The 17,680-nt window shown below is 37.1% G+C and overlaps 1 protein-coding gene across 4 annotated transcripts in view; it reads right to left on the minus strand.

The window, feature by feature from the left end:
* Window positions 1-815: 815 nt before the first annotated feature.
* The window catches only part of LOC132043222 (exocyst complex component SEC3A-like), a 52,716-nt gene continuing 35,851 nt past the window's right edge, over window positions 816-17,680 (minus strand). The window contains exons 19-27 of one of the 4 annotated variants that reach the window (XM_059433701.1): window positions 17,570-17,651; window positions 16,886-16,983; window positions 16,695-16,803; window positions 16,505-16,573; window positions 10,724-10,789; window positions 10,559-10,648; window positions 4,846-4,919; window positions 3,779-3,845; window positions 2,677-3,259 (exon numbers count right to left, since the gene is read on the minus strand). In XM_059433701.1, coding sequence (XP_059289684.1) covers window positions 3,143-3,259; window positions 3,779-3,845; window positions 4,846-4,919; window positions 10,559-10,648; window positions 10,724-10,789; window positions 16,505-16,573; window positions 16,695-16,803; window positions 16,886-16,983; window positions 17,570-17,651 — 772 coding nt within the window. In that variant the 3' untranslated portion in view covers window positions 2,677-3,142. Of the gene's footprint in view, window positions 1,039-2,676; window positions 3,260-3,778; window positions 3,846-4,845; window positions 4,920-9,427; window positions 9,957-10,558; window positions 10,649-10,723; window positions 10,790-16,504; window positions 16,574-16,694; window positions 16,804-16,885; window positions 16,984-17,569; window positions 17,652-17,680 lie in introns of those variants that run through there. The other 3 variants (XM_059433704.1, XM_059433703.1, XM_059433702.1) reach the window with 3 other exon arrangements.

Raw genomic sequence — 17,680 nt, forward strand, 5'->3', positions numbered from 1 at the left:
AACTGTTTCGCATCCCCAATCGATTGGAAAGAAACACAGTCAACTCCGTGTGACTCCACTACACCCAACTTATGGAGCGTATCATGACAACTGACGATGAAATCATACGCATCCTCCTCAGGAGTACCATAGAACCAGGGAGGACTCATCCTAGTGAACTGATCAAATATCTTCTGCTCATCTCTAGTCATAACTGTCCTAATGACTGGTCGAGAAGCGAAATCAGGTGTTGGGACCTCATCAATGCGGGGTGCCACAGCGTCAGCAGGTTGTGCCCCCGGAGTGTGAAACTGGTCAGGAGTCTATCCTCCATCTCTGGTCTGCGACCCATCTGGTAGAGCCTAGAAAGCGCCGGCCTGAGTCAAACCCTGAAGTAAACTCAGAATACACACCATGGAATCCTATAGGACCGGTGTAACAATGATATCAGGAGGTGCCTGGGCTGGTCCATGCCTCTCCTCCTCCATAGGCTCATCCTCATGCTCAATCTCATGCACCATCTCGCTCACCCTCGGCTCGGAGACAAAGAACCTAGCACCGTCCGACCCACCACCGGTGCCCGACCTTCTAATCGGTGTCGCTCCACGAGGCCCCCGCCACGCCCCGAACCATGGCTCGGGCGTAACACGACCCTCCGTACTGCGTACGTGACCGAGCGAACCAATCGGGCCGGGCCGGGATCAACACGTGGTATAATTATAAGCCGAATATAAACACACAACATACTTCGATCTACTAAAGATTCTCGACCGAAATATCATAAACGCGGAAAGTACCGAAAAGTCGGCAAGATAAACGAGTAGCCGACAAGGCTAACACATAAAAGCCTGCCAACATCTGACTGACTGGACTATAGTCTATGAAGCCCCTATAAATAATAAAGTCTGATTATTTATCGAGACAAGGCTCCCGACATACCTTACTGACTGAAATACTGTAAGGACTGAAAATATGATAACGCCCCAAAGGAACTGGATCTCACCAAGCAGCTGATACGAGAATCCTAGCGAGCAATTTCGTCATCCTATAAGTCTGTACCTGCATCGTGAAATGCAGGCCCTCGGGCAATAAAAGGGGACGTTAGTACATTTGAATTGCACTGGTATGTAAAACAACTGAAAGAACAAATAGGTAATAAATGCTGAAACTGAAACTGGAAACTATAAACTAAAACTGAACATAATTACTCCTTGTTCGGAATGAGAAACCACCTGTTTATCTGAGTACATAATCTGCGACCTGTGCCCAATATATATGTGCACAAGCTGCGGCCTCGGGCCCAAGTATACGTATACATAACTGCGGCCTCAGGGCCAAAGATACATAAACTACGGCCTTAGGCCCAAATACTGGTGTTCAACATTCAGGGATTTAAAATCAGGAACTAAGAATCATACTGCAATACATGATGCTGAAATACTGAATCATACGGAGTTACATGATACTGGAATGCTGAATAGAACTAGACTGAGACATGTATTCATAATAAATTGATTTTTCATAACTGAGGCTCATGGGATATTGAACGAATTATGAAACTATGTCATCTAGAGAATAGAAGTTCTACGACTATTCATGGAACTGAGGCATAATTACTTTCTGAGGCAATTCATAATAGTCATAAAGCATGAGACGTAGGGAGAATCACAAACATTCCCAAACGTAGAGAGTTAACCTTACATACCTTGACTCTGGCCTTTTTAAGCGTATCACAATGTTCGAAGCCTCTTTCAACAATAATCTATAGCAATATATATCAAGAGGAACCAATACAAGCACTAATGCTCATGTTTTAGTCACTTAGGCATTTTATCAAGCACCTCATGGGCGTAAAGCTTCATAGCCCTTATTAATTGTATTTTCTTCACCCAATTCTCATTCTACTACTTCTAGGTGATTCTACAATCCCAAGTAGATGTAACTAACACCATTTTTCATCACCCAAATGATTACAACAATCTTAAGTCAACAACCCAAAACCCTAGCGTAGTTCATATGATTCTCTTTATCAAACCCATTTACTATTCTCCCAAGAACTCATCAATTCACAACTATAAATGATTAGGGAGTAGAAGCATTACCTTTTTGAAGCTCAATCCTCTTGAATTCTAGTTCTAGGGTTTCTTCTCTCAACAATGATATTCCAGTCACAAATCTATCGATTGGAAGGGTTAACTCAAGTTAGAAAGGGATTAGAGACTTAAAATCAATCTAGAATCATCATGCCTAACTTACCTTGGAGGGTTCTTGAGGCTTGGGACTTGTTCTTTCTTGCCTTAGGATGACTTTTCATGAATAGGGGTGTTAGGGAATGAACCCCTAGATTAAATATAAGTTAAAATGCGAAAATATGAGGTTTTGACCGAAAAATCCGACCCATCCGCGTTGGGCCCGCGTGGCACGTCCAACGCGGGACCCTCTAAAGACTTTTGGTCAGAGAGCATGATTTCCCACGCTGGGCCCGTGGCGCGGGGCCAATGCACATGCCCCCACGCGCAACGCGTTTCCAACGGGGGTGCCCTGTGTCGGCTTCTGCGCAGTGTTCGGTAAATGGGCATAACTTCTTGTACATAGCTCCGTTCGGGCTCCGTAATATATCGTTGGAAAGGTATTTCAAAGGGATACAACTTTTGTAATTTTATTTTTTCTCAAATTCTGAACGGATTTTCACGCAATCGCGCTGGAAGTCAGACCTGCCATAAACTTCGCTAATTCTATCGAATCTTCAGCACCTCACTATTCGTCTTGATTCCAAAATAACTATTTCCACCCAAACTCATCCCGATAGTACCTCACATGTCTAGAATGCCACATTAATACTTATTTAACACATCCACACCTATTCTAAATTTACAGAGTGTTACATTGATGCGTGGCCAACGCGTACGGCTCGCTCGCTTTTCCGAGCGTTTTTGTGAAGCTCATATCCTCTTGCTCCAATTTCCGTTTGGACTGATCTTTATATGGATGGAAAGGTATTTTCACATACTACAACTTTCATTTAGGGCATTTTTTCAAATTAACAACTAATCAAAGGGTTACAGTTGTCCGAAATGGGCCCCTCAGCCACTTTCGCAAAAACGTGAAACCTTTTAAATTTCGTTTACTTTCTTAATACGAGTCGTACCTTAGTCTGAGGACCCTAGTTTTTACATCTCCCCCTACAATGACCTCTACCCCTGCCCCTGCCACAAGTCATAGCTCCAGTAGCAAGCGCCGATGCCTCGTCTATAGCAACATCCGCGCGTGCCCTCACCATCTGTGAGAGAATAGAATCATGAAGTCAAATATTTATCTTGAAAAAATCATCACGAAAGGAATGAAAGAATGGAAGTTTCCTAAATGTCCTATAGCCTCTCGAGGATAGGTACGGATGTCTACGTACTAATCCGCAAGGCTCTACTGGACATCGCTCTTGTACTCATAAGGCCGGTGAACCTAAAGCTCTGATACCAATTTGTCACGACCCAAATTCGAGGGTCATGATGGCACCTACACCCTCCCACCGGTAGGCGTACCATACTAGAGTAGTTATCCATTTAGAAAGAAAAGTAAGAAAATCATTCACATCATCGACATTATCCAAATAGTCTTTTATTTATGAGTAAGTACGAAATAATACTTAGTCAAATATAACCCCAAAACATGGTCGAACTCGTATAAGCTTCTAAATAAAATACAAGTCTTAGTCAATACAGAAATAGAAATTGTCTCAAACTGAAAGGACAGGTTAATATAAAGATGAGAGTCTAGAGCTGATGGTCCAGCTGTCGCTCACCCTAGAATCTGGGAATAATGGCCTCAAAATCAGCCGCGTGGAATAGAACTGGAGGACGAGGTTGTATCTGCACCAGAAAATAGTGCAGCAAGTGTAGATGAGTATAAAACTAGTAGTACTCGGTAGGTATCATAGGCCGACAACGAAGGAATAACGCATACAACATATAAAGATTGAAACAAAACATACAAGTAGAATCACACAGCCAACATCTATATACCTCTTATAACCTTAGTCATGTTCCACCCCAAAGATAGTAGCTAATTATCATGTGAGAATGCAATGAGTCAAATGAATGTATGCATATATGCAAATGCACTGGCAGAATCTCATACCTGTTACCCACACGCTAGTGGTCATTCCATCTAGTCGTGATCCAGCGCGGGGACTCGCGAGGTCCATATACCTCTCAACACCATCCGACATGTATGCTCGGACTGGGTGAGAATCATATCAATCATATCATATCATGTTATATCATCTCCACGCAACTTATACCTGAACCCGGAATCATTTCCCTTCGGGCTTAAACACATCAATCTTACCTTTTTACCGGTCTCGACAGACCATCTCATATTTCATAAATGCCTCATCTAAGTATAGAATGCACGGTATCAAGTGTCAACAGAGGCATGAAGTAAGGAATGAATATGTACACATCATGAAAAGGAATGAATATGTACACATCATGAATCTCATAATATTACCTCAAGGTCAAGATTGTTGCCACTTTCATACCATAAATGAGGTATGGTGTGATGAATGCAAAATAAGTAGATAATCTTCCACGAATCAGTCAAATATGGATATCATAGCCCAAATAAGTAACAACCATACCAACCTAAGTGGATTTATCACCATAACAAATGCCCATAGGTCTAACCGGCATTCCACGACACAACATCCTAATCATGCAACAATTTCCCAAAACAGATACACCGGTAGCCACCTAAGAGTTCATCATAACCACTAAGGTGGGACCCCCTCCACACGCCCAATACCCCATCAACATTTATAGGCTATATATGCCCTCCAATCGTAGTCTAAAAGAGTAAACTGTAACCTACCTCAATGCCGAGCTAGTGCCACGAACACTATACTTGAGCCTTCCCTTTTTGAAGAGCCTCTGAACGAGCAAAGTCTATCAAGATACGAATTTCACATCAAAACACGATTCTAAGGATACCCATATTGTCATAGAAGAAATTCGAGTTGAAAAGTCAACTTGAAATCCCATCCCCAAACCCCGAAAGTCAAAACAAGAAAATATCGTGAAATCGGGTGCAACATGATTAAATTAGTATTCTATGAGGTTACACAATCCTAATAACACCCATATTACTATGGTTTAGTTCGAAACCCAAAATAACCAAACCCGAGCCCCAAGGGCAAAACTAGAAATTGAACTTAAATTTGACTTAGCCATAGTCTATATTAGTCGTAATCCGAAATGTCATGGAGTTCTATTCACAAATGATCCTTCAATAAATTGATTGCCTTTTAAACCCATTTTATAGAAAAACCCCAACTCTACAATCTTAAACCATGAATAGATTTAGAAAATAATGGATAGAATCATGATTAAATACTTCGAAAGTGGTTAGAAACATACCCCCAAGAAGAATCTTGAACTTAGCACTGAATTCCTTTCAAAACTGAGCTCTCGAACTTGAGATAGGTGAAAATGAAGTCTAAAATCGATGTTAGGGATTTATTGGGTTTCTTTTCAGCGATATGCGCAGGTGCGGAACATACCTTCGCAGGTACGACGCCGCACCTGCGGAAAAACACACGCAGGTGCGGAATTTCATTAAACACACAAGGCTCGCGGGGTGCGAAAAACGCTTCGCAAGCCGCGTAGCCGCGCCGCGACCTCGGCTCGAACTTTGCGTCCCTTCTACAAAGGTGCGACGCACAGGGTGCGAAGTTAATTTAACCAAAAAAAATTAACCCAAAACCTACGATCCCAACACCGAAACTCATTCGGGACCCCACGAACACAAACCAAATATGCAACTTGATTATAAACAACGCTACGAACTTGTTCGCACACTCAAAACACTGATCCAACATCATTAAGGTACTTTTTTCTACGAAAATACTAACTTTCTCAAAAACCAACACTTAGCGACCAAACACCCAAAATCTTTCCGAACCCGTCGAGACACGAACCAACTACTCTACTAAGTCAAAAATCATGTTCTGGGCCTAACAACACTATCAGAATTCGATTCCGAGCACTTTTACCCAAAAGTCAACTATTGGTCAAAGTTTTACCCACAATCAAACTTAAGAATTCAAAACTTAGGTTTCTCACTCTGATACTAATCTGATTGCCTCGATAACTGCGCTACCCATCCCCAAAAGTTAAATACGTCAAAGTAAAGATAAGGATGGGATTGTTTAGAGAAAAATAGGTAAAATTACAAAATGACCCAACTGGTCGTTACATCATCCACCACTTAAACACACGTTCGTCCTCAAACGAAAAGAGAAAGAAAGTACATAACTCAATGAAAAGCTGGGGGTATCTACTCCGCATGTTCAACTCGGTCTCCCAAATAGCCTCCTGAACCGGATGATGCCTCCATTGAACCTTCACCGAAGCTATCTCTTTGGACCCCAACTTATGGATCTGTCTGTCTAGAATAGCAATCGGTTCTTCCTCAAAAGTCAAATTCTGATAAAGTAACAGTGAATCCCACTGAATCACATGAGAACCGTCTTGATGGTACTTTTTGAGCATCGAAATATAAAATACGAGTTAAACACCCGATAGACCAGGTGGCAAACCTAACTCATAAGCTACCTCACCAATACGTTGAACAATATCAAAAGGTCCAATATACCTCGCACTTAACTTGCCCTTTTCCCAAACCTCATCAAACCCTTCATAGGTGAAACCTTTAACAGAACTAGCTCACCTATCATGAACTCCAAATCACGAACCTTTCGATCCGCATAACTCTTTTGTCTACTCTGAGCTGTGAGGAGCCTCTTCTGAATCAACTTAACCTTGTCCAAGGAATCTCGTAGCAAATCTAGACCCCAAGGCCTAAACTCAAACGCATCAGACCAACCAATAGGTAGACATTACCTCCGACCATACAAAGCCTCAAACAGGGCCATCTCAATGCTCGAAAACTAGAAATCCACATGGGTTATGTAGAAACCCAGAAAGGCTATCTTCTGTGTGATATAACATCAAAGGAATTCTTTGTGAATAGGGATGTTTTGTGCAAAGAAAGCATTTTTCCCTTTAAAAAGCACCTCATTGAAAGATCAACCTATATTTCCTCCTACAAAACTACACAAGCTAATGTCACACTTAGCAGACATGGTCAGTAGTCAAACTCTATCACCAATTGTACCTATTCCTACAACAACAAACTATCAGGACTTTCAAGATCCTGAACAACAATAGGTTCCTAACCAAAATTTAAGCCCTCCAACTCTGGTCATCAAGCTCCAATTCAACTTGCTATTCCTGTAATACATCTAGTAGCTCCAATTCAACCCTCTTCACAACCACAAAGAACATTAAATAGGGGTAAGAAACCTCCTATTTGGATGAAATATTTTGTGTCATTGATTGCACATCACAGTACACCTTATTCCCTATAAAATTACATCTCCTATGATCATCTGTCTCCTAAATATCAAGCCATCATCTCTGAGTCCTCATCAGTTACTGAACCTTCTTCTTACTCAGAAGCCATAAAGGATCCTAGATGGATAGAGGCTATGAAAAATGAAATAGAGGCTATAGAAAACAACAATACATGGGAAGTGGTCTTATTACCTGCTAGAAAAACACCAATAGGTTACTAGTGGATATTCATAATCAAGTATAAAGCCACGGGGGAAATTGAGAGGTTCAAAGCTAGATTAGTAGCAAAAGGGTTCAGCCAAAAAGAAGGAATAGATTATCAAGAAACTTTTTACCTGTGGTGAAAATGAAAACACTCAGAACCATTCTATCTTTAGCTGAAACAAACCAGCGGCACATCCATCAAATGAATGTATTTAATGTGTTTTTACAAGGTGGTTTACCTGAATATATATATATATATATATATATATATATATATATGGGTCTTCGAAGGATTTGATAGTCAAGGGGAGAACAAAGTGTGTAGACAGATCAAATCTTTATATGGTTTGATCTGACTATTGCCAATCTAAATGAGGCTCTTTTGAAAGATCAGTTTCAACAATGTCAATATGACTATTCACTCTACTTCAAAAAATCTACTGAACACATTACCATTGTCTTAGTTTATGTAGATGATATGCTTATTACTGGGAACAACTTGGAACTTATTGAAGATACCAAAACAGCTCTACAAAATTCCTTTAAGATGAAAGATTTAGGTGAGCTAAAATTCTTCCTTGGCACTAAATTATCCAGCTCTAGACAAGAGGTTCTATTACATAAAGAAAGTTTGCATTAGAGATCATTTCTGAAACTGGATTAAGTGCTGCAAAGCCTGCAGTTACCCCCATGGATTACAATGTGAAGCTAACCTCTAAGCAATATGATGATTACATGATTGGTACTGGCCAAGTCACAACTGATGATGAAGAACTACAAGATCATTCTTAACAAAGATTGCTAGGAAACCAATTGTATCTCACCATGACCAGGCCTGATATATCATTCAGTGTACAAAACTTTTGCTAGTTCTTACAAAGACCAAAAAGAACACATATGGACGCTGCTCTCCAAATTGTGAGATATGTTAAGTCTCAACCTGGTCAAGGGATACTACTCTCAAGCAAAAAATGAAGACACTATCTCAGTCTATTGTGATACAGATTGGGCTGCTTGCCCATTAACAAGGAAATCTGTTTCTGGATATCTAGTTAAGGTTGGAGTGTTTCTCATAACTTGGAAGTCAAAACTACAGTATCAAGAAGCACAGCTAAAGCTGAGTATAAGAGTTTGGAAAATACAGTTATTGAACTAATATGGCTTCAGGGATTACTTAAAGAGATTGGAATGAGCCACTATACTAGTCAAAGTGTACGATGACAGCAAAGTTGCAATACAATTAACAGCTAATTCAGTCTACCATGAAAGAACTAAGCACATGTAGATTAATTGCCATTTCATAAGGGAGAAAATTCTTCAAGGATTGGTTTTGACAGAATACATTCCAACAAGTTTCAACCTGCTGATATCTTGACAAATAGTTTAAATAAAGTTCAACATGAATACTTATGTTCCAAGCTAGGATTGTTCAACATCTTTGTTGTTCTTGGCTTGAAGGGGAGTGTAGGAAAAGGTATTACATAAATTGAGGGGTAGAACAACCATTGTTCCTAATTACATTTTAGTGTCCTAATTACGGTTATTACTATCGAGTTAGTTAAAGTTAGTTACTTAGCTTTATTTTATAAGTAGTCCTTGTATCCCTCATTTGTAAGTAATCATAATATGAGATGTTTTCTTCCTCAACATTGTTTCTACTTCTTCTTTACATTAGGGTTCAATACCCAATGATTTCTTGTATAATTTCAATAAATACCCAAACTGTAGCTACGTTTCGTGATTAGGCTCTAAACAATAGTTGTTTATAAAATTTCCTTTTCAAATTGCATCCTTTGTATGCTCATTTCTTGTTTAATCTTTATCAAAACAATTTCAAACAGCACCAGTACGGCAGTACCTTTTATCTTTCTAGGCTAAATTTTGCACCCATTACATTAACACAAATCCCACTTTATCTAGAGCAATATGGACACTATTTATAGGTGAAAGCTTCTTCCTTTACCGTGGAAATCAAGCTTCGAACTAAAAACCGACCTTGTACCACAAGAAAACATAACAAATCAAAGAATGATAACGCAAAAACTCTACCTAGCCTGTTTACGTATGATAAATGTGAGTAATTAATTAAATGATGACGAAAAAGAATAAAAAGAATTTTAATTATAAAAGACACATTGAAATAAAGGAATTGGTGGATCTCTCCCATCAGACAGATCAATAACTCTACAACACCCCCCCCCCCCCCCTCAAGAGAAAGAGAAGAAAAGAAAAAAAATCAAAACTGGAGCTTCTTTACATCGATGCCAAAAGCCCGCGCATTTCTGAGATGGAAGGGATGGTCTCGGTGGGGTAAACCTTATTTATAAGTTGGACGAAACTCTCATACTTGTCCAGGAACTCCTTCTGCAAGTTTATGAATGTTGTGGCAAAACTTGATCAGAAAATCAACCAGAGGGGACAAAAAGATGAAAACAGAGAGTGCTAAAAGCATACCTAAACACATAATCAAACTTTTAAGTAGCTCCAAAGATTGCTCAATATTTTAATGTTAAAAGGACAATGCATTTCTAAAAAGTTCAAAATTTTCTTCTACATCACCATAGGCCCACTAATCACCTATTCCGGTTTATAACTTTATCAATGTAAAGCATGCTTTCAATTGGCGCCAGTCCACCCTTTTCAAGTTGGCTATCTACCTACCATATCATTTACGCTAATTTTCTAATTAGACCATCTACGGCCTAGATGAACACCCTGAATTGGCTCTAAACCTCACATAAAGTTTAAGTCACTACAAATAATGAAATTGAGATAGTTAAGGGCAGAAAAGATTTTCAGTTATGGAAAAATGTGATCCGATACATGCGACTAAGACATCAGTGAACACAACCAACTTTTGCCACATGAAACACATAAGGCATTCCAAATTCATAGAGGTGTAGCCGTGTAGCTACCCATTGAATTTGCAAAGTAAGTAATTTCAATATCCAATCTGCTAGATATACCTTGCATTTATCCCATAGAGAAGGCAACAACTCCTCCGAGGCTAAGTTCTTCTGCAGTCTCTTATACATCGCGCTGATGGACTTATCCACCTGTTGAAGCAAAATTTATCATTTAAGAAAGATACTCCAATCTAGAAGATAAATTGAGGAAATTGATTGACTTACCCCAGATAAACTGTATTTTACCACCTTCCTAAGATCAGCTTTCGACAATCCAATCTGGAATGGAATCTAATAAAAATGGCATAGATCATTAGCAGAAGATGATTTTCGCAATCCGAGAAGCAGCTGTTTACTTGTAACATGGTATACTCATCCAAGGACAGAATGAAATGGGAAGCAAGTTCAAACTATGGATTTTAACAACCTTCCTGATTCATTCCCGCCCAATCACCCTTCCCCTCTAAAGAATAAGAAGATAAAACAAAAAGTAACTACTTATGTTCTATTGCTTACTTGCGGAAAGAAAGTATAACACCAAGATACAAATAAGGAAAATTAAGGGGTCGTTTGGTTAAGAAACAGGCTATACAGGGATTGTAATCTAGGGATTAGCAATGCAGGGATTATATTTATCTAGTGTTTGGTTCATTGTATTAAAAATTGGATATACAATGTATAACTTAGAATTGTGTTTGGTTTAAAACTATATAAAGTTTTGTTTACAATAATACCCTTGGACTTGTGTAGGGATTTTTTATTTCATTTAACTGGTTAAAGGAATCTTTTTTTTGCGCGGAGTGCCCTTCTTTTGGGCTGGTCTTTATATTTTGCCCCTCATTTATGTCTTCTTTAAATTTTGCCCTTGCCGCCTGTTTAATGAAAGTTTTTTGACGAAAATATCCTTACCCCATTAAAATCCTTTTTATTTCGTCATTTGCCCCCTTTTTTTTTTTTGCTTCTTCTTTCCTCCTCTGTTTTGTGTTTGTCTCATATGTTCTAAAACGTAGGTACGAATTTGGATCTTTTGCTCGTTTCAATATTTGTTTTTATGTTAAATTGTTATTTATTGAATTAATATCTTTGTCTTCATCGTTTTTTATATTTAATTGATCCTTTTTATTTAAAATGATAATGTCTTGTTATAGTGTCTGTATGATTTTTTGAACTTTAGTTTCATTCCCCATGTATATATTTTAGTTTTTTGAATGTCGTATTATGAATGTCGTAATATGTTTTAGTTGATTTTGATATGCGTTTTGGTTTTCTCTTTGTTGAATCATTGAAGTTTTGCACTGTTCTTTTGTTTTTATGTTGTTTCTTTCTTGTTTTTATTTAATAATCTGGTTTTTGTGAAGAATGTGTTTGTTTGAGGCAACATATGCCTGGTCCGGCAGAGTTATTGATTTTTGAAACTGAAGTTATGCCGGTTCCGGCATAAAGTTATGCTTGTTCTGGCATAACTTCATGAACTAAGTTAATTTATGTGTGCTTGGTTTTATGGTGTTTTCTTGTTAATAATTTTGATTTTTATGCAATCTTATGTGTTTTTGGTGTTGTTTTGTTAATAATGTTTTGTTTTGGTTATGAAAAATGAAAGTTTGCCTCTCACGGCATACTTTGTAATTTTATGGCGAAGTTATCGGTTAGGCATAAAGTTATCTTGTTCGGCATAACTTCATGAATTAAGTTAATTTATGTGTGCTTGATTTTTTGGTGTTGTCTTGTTAATAATGTTTTTGTTTTGCTTATGAAAATGAAAGTTGCCTCTAACAACATACTTTGTTCTTTTGTAAAGTAAACCTCTCCTGGGATACTTTTCTAGTTCTAAACACTTGCGTAAATTTTTATTTTGCTCATGAAAATAAAAGTTTGCCTCTTTATACTTTGTTCTTTTTGTAAATGAACCCTCCTCAATGGACTTGTCTAATTCTTAACGCTTGTGTACTTTTTTATTTTGCTTATGAAAATGAAAGTTGCCTCTAACAGCATACTTTGTTCTTTTGTAAAGTAAACTTCTGCCTCATCCGGCATACTTTTCTAGTTTTTAACACTTGTATACTTGATGTTTTGCTTATGAAAATGAAAGTTTACCTCTAACAGCATAATTTGTTCTTTTGTAAAGTGAACCTTTTCCGTGGACTTGTCTAATTCTTAACACTTGTGTACTTTTTATTTTGCTTATGAAAATGAAAGTTGCCTCTGTGAGCATACTTTGTTCTTTTGTAAAGTAAACCTCATCAGGCATACTTTTCTAGTTCTTAGCACTTGTATACTTGATGTTTTGCTTATGAAAATGAAAGTTTGCCTCTAACGACATAATTTGTTCTTCGTCATTTTTTATATTTAATTGATCCTTTTTTATTTAAAATTATAGTGTTTTGTTATAGTGTCTCTACGATTTTTTCAACTTTAGTTTCGTTCCCCATGTATATATTTTGATTTTTTGAATGTCGTATTATGAATGTCGTAATATGTTTAGCTTTGATTTTGATATGCGTTTTGGTTTTCTCTTTGTTGAATCTTTGAAGTTTTGCCTGTGAACAACTTTTTATGTTGTTACTGCTGTTTTTGTTTAATAATCTGATTTTTTGTGAAGAATGTGTTTGTCTGAGGCAACATATGCGGGTAAATGAGAGTTTATGATTTTGAAACTAAAGTTATGGTTAGGCATAAAGTTATGCTTATTACGGCATAACTTCATGAATTAAGTTAATTTATATGTGTCTTGATTTTTGGTATTGTCTTGTTAATAATTTTGATTTTTATGCAATCTTATGTGTTATTGGTGTTGTTTTGTTAATAATATTTTGTTTTGGTTATGAAAAATGAAAGTTTGCCTCTCGGCATACTTTGTAATTTTTTAAAGTGAACTTACTTATAAAATCGTGAGACTTGTCTAATTCTTAACACTTGTGTATTTTTTTATTTTGCTTATGAAAATGAAAGTTTGCCGCTAACATACTTTGTTCTTTTGTAAAGAGAACTTCGCCTCCTCCGTGAGACTTGTCTAATTCTTAACACTTGTGTACTTTTTTATTTTGCTTATGAAAATGAAAGTTTGCCTCTGTGACATACTTTGTTCTTTTGTAAAGTGAACTTCTGCCTCCTCGGGCATACTTTTCTAGTTCTTAACACTTGCGTAAATTTTTGTTTTGCTCATGAAAATGAAAGTTTGCCTCTAACAGCATACTTTGTTCTTTTGTAAAGTGAAATTCTGCCTCCTCGCACATCTTGTCTAATTCTTAACACTTGTGTAATTTTTTATTTTGCTTATGAAAAGGAAAGTTGCCTATAACAGCATACTTTGTTCTTTTGTAAAGTGAACTTCTGCCTCCTCCGACATACTTTTCTAGTTCTTAACACTTGCGTAAATTTTTGTTTTGCTCATAAAAATGAAAGTTTGAAGCTAACAGCATACTTTGTTCTTTTCTAATGTAAACTTCTGCCTCTTCCGGCATACTTGTCTAATTCTTAATACTTGTGTATTTTTTTTATTTTGCTTATGAAAATGAAATTTGCCTCTAAAAGCATACTTTGTTCTTTTGTAAAGTAAACACGCCTCCTCCGACATACTTGTTCTAACTTTCGATTAAGCTGAAGTTACTATAATTTCAAGTCTAAGTCATTGAGCATTGTATACTAATCAAATGGAACTTATAAACTAATAAAAATCGAACAAAGCAATAAATTTGATCAATTCTATGTTGTTGAGTAAAATTATGATTCGCAATGTTGAATCTGTTGCATATCGGTTGTTTAGTTCATAGAAGATGATTTGTTGTTATTTTCAAATATTTACAAATCTAAACTTAATAAAGCATGAAATTGAGTTGAATTACATTCAATTGAAACGCTATATATTATATATTTTATCTTTTTCGATGTTGTAGCAGCAAAATCAATGGAGATTTCTCCGGTGAAATGTTGGAACGATGGAACGATTGAAAGGTTTGTTGTTGAAATGATGGATAGGTTTAATTGGATGTTTGGAGTTCATTCTGAGACTTTTAGATTTTTATATGTCATGGGTAGGGATAGTAAAGTCTTTTTCTTATTATCTTTTAGCTTAGAAGGGCAAATATTAAAGACCACGCATTACGGGGGCAAAAATTAAAGACCAGCGCATTTGAAGGGCATTCGCGCCAATTGCCCTAAAGGAATTGTGCATTGCACCATGAGTGACAATCAACACTGGCCCAAATATTCCATATTTTGGTAGGCATTACTCATCTTCATCATCAATAGAAATGGGTTTCACGAGTTACTCAGATATTACTCAATCCCTTCATGGGAGTTGCAAATCCTTCCTTTTATGCAACTACATTCTTCTAGGTGCAGCTTCCAGCTGCATATTATTAACCCTTTCTCTTCTCCTTATCCCTTCTCTATGTGGCTTCTTCCAAATCCTTCTCCACATTTTGGGCTAGCTTTTGGCTGCACTGCCTTTCAACCTTTTCAAGTACAGGGAACTGGTGGAGCACGTATGGTTCCCAAACTTCTAAAGCAATTTTGTGGGGCTCTGTTTTAATGCTGATTTTTAAAATAACAGCGGAACTTCTTGGAAATTTGAAGTCTTATGTTAGAGAAGAAGATGGTGAGATGATTTTTAGATTGACTGTTGGATTGTGTGCTCTCATTTTTTGCTTGAATAGGTGGTACTTACACTTGCATATGTAGAAGGTGACGATGATGACTTTGATGGACACTGTAAAGGGTTTTGAAGGAGGAAAATTTTGTCATTTTGATTTTTTTTTTTTTTTTTTTTGGGTGGTAAATTGTCATTTTGATTACTTAATCCCAGTATTGTTATCAGTGTATTATTATTTTACCACACTGGTGTGGAATAAAATAATATAAAGATTCATGTATTAAATTAAATTGGTATTAGTTATACGGAACTAAAATGGCAACCAAACTTCATATAAATCAATGCTGATTTTTAAACCTGGATTATTTGCGTTAATACCGGCAACCAGGTGTGCCCTAAAAGGCTAACTCATAGTCAGTTGGGTTTAAGCTAAAAGTTCGGTGTGCAACTAAGGAATAAAAAGGAAGCACATCGAGCCTCTTGGTTCTTACAAAGGGGCTAAAGTGATGGTAAAATCATAAATGTTGTTTACTGGTCATAACTTTGACCCTGTATGTATTCTTAAGATAGGCTGCAGCAGAAGTCAAACTGGAACATTTGGCATCAGATCATCTTCTATAAGATATACTGAGGTATCCTCAGTAGTGTCACTAAGGCACTCATATGTACCTTCGCCATTTATTCTTTCTATGCTTGAACTGAACTTTCACATCAATCAGATAATAGATATACCCATTTTTTCCCTATGATAAGTACTGATAGACAATACTAGAGTTACCAGTTAAGACCAGTCACTCATTCTTATCAGATCCTTGTTTTCTGTCTTTTTGTTAGTTCTTATTTAAGCATACGTAATAGAGATAATAGCCGGACATCAGTCGTTTTATATCAAATTCAAACAAACAAGATTGTTCTGAGATACCAGTTACTTTCAGCTTCAAAGTTCATTAAGAGATAATTATATGATCACAATTAAATTAAAAACTATTGGACTACAAGGTTTAACCCGTCTAGCCACCAAAAAGGAAAAGAGAGTAAAAGACCAAAAAAGAAGACATGGAATGTTAAACTGAATACGAATGCGCTTGCATCATTTCTCACAAGATACTCATCACAAAGGTTCAAATGTCCAAACAAAATAATATTTTGAATCCAGCATTTTATTTTGATCATATTTTCTTTCAGTTGCTGTACGGAGATGTTCAACACGATGTGAAATTAATCAAATAAAGATCTAAGACTACACAAATCTCCTTGATTTTGAACGAAATCATGTACTGGCACGAATTAGCAGTTATCTAGTATCAGAGCATTGCCAAGACACGTCCTCGTACAAGGCAAATTAAGATACTCTGAAATGAAGGGCAGTCTGCAAATATCAATAGCCTGAGGAGGAAAAAAAAAAAGGAACTAACCTCCTCTGGTGTAATTGTGTACATTAAATCCTCGATTCTTCGAGCAAATTGAAAAAGTCGCTCAAATTGCTGGGGAGAAATCACAGGTTCTAAGGTATCTTATTAGAGATAACAAATAAAGTAATAGGACGGCAGAAGCAGAGTAAAGGAAATATTACACAATCATGAAGCGTGAAATAGGATAGCTTACGTAGTAAATAATCGTGTTGATGTGGCGTGTGCAAGCTTGTTCATAAGATTCACTTGCTTGGTGATAGAATTTTGCTAAGGTTGGCACGATATTAGCCAGGTCATACAGACTGCATAACTGTTTCAATCAGCACTAAAATCTGATTTTGTGGATACTGTAAATAGACTTCTGAACCCAGAGGTGAACAATACCTATTCTGAAATGCTGCGTAGTTTTCTAAAAGCATGATATCTTGATATTTCAGGTCTGTTTGAGCAATTTTGTCCAAAGTAACAAACATTATAGTGACCTGCCAAATAATTTACAAAACAGTCGAGCCACAAATACAACATACATAAGGGAACAAATATAACTGACCACCTCAAACTAAGAAATTGAACTCACTGCACCTAGAAAGAAAAAGAGTTCTGCAAGTATTTCCGAATTCACACTTCAGCTGATTTATTTTCTATTATTGGATATTTAAATGGTCATGGCTTAGTCGCTTTCATTATTTTCATTTCCATATTGCTTTGAATTTCTTGGCCTTATCTGAACTCTTTTTATGCTTTCTATTGAGCCGAGGGTCTTTCGGAAATAGCCGTCCTACCTTGGTAGGAATAAGGTCTGCATACACTCTACCCTCCCCAGACCCCACGTTGTGGGATTTCACTGGGTTGTTGTTGTTGGATATTTAAATGGTAAAAATCATATGCTGAATTACATACCACAGTACTCACATCAGGAAAAAAGGAGAGTAAAACAAGACAAACAGTAGCATATATTATGTCATGTCATTCTAAAATTTTCAACTGTCAATTTCAGTATTTCACAGCTTAATGGCCGTTGTAAATTGTAATGCATCAAGAAAACAAGTGTGAGATGGAAGCACTCACAAACTTTGTGTATGCCTGATCAACCAAATCCCTTGATTGTCCTTGAATGTACTGCTCCATACGGGTTGCAAGGGTGGCAAATCTAGATGAAAAATTGCATACCCGATGAAA

The sequence above is a fragment of the Lycium ferocissimum genome, unplaced genomic scaffold (assembly GCF_029784015.1).
Source record: "Lycium ferocissimum isolate CSIRO_LF1 unplaced genomic scaffold, AGI_CSIRO_Lferr_CH_V1 ctg2206, whole genome shotgun sequence".
NCBI classification, from domain to species: Eukaryota; Viridiplantae; Streptophyta; class Magnoliopsida; order Solanales; family Solanaceae; genus Lycium; species Lycium ferocissimum.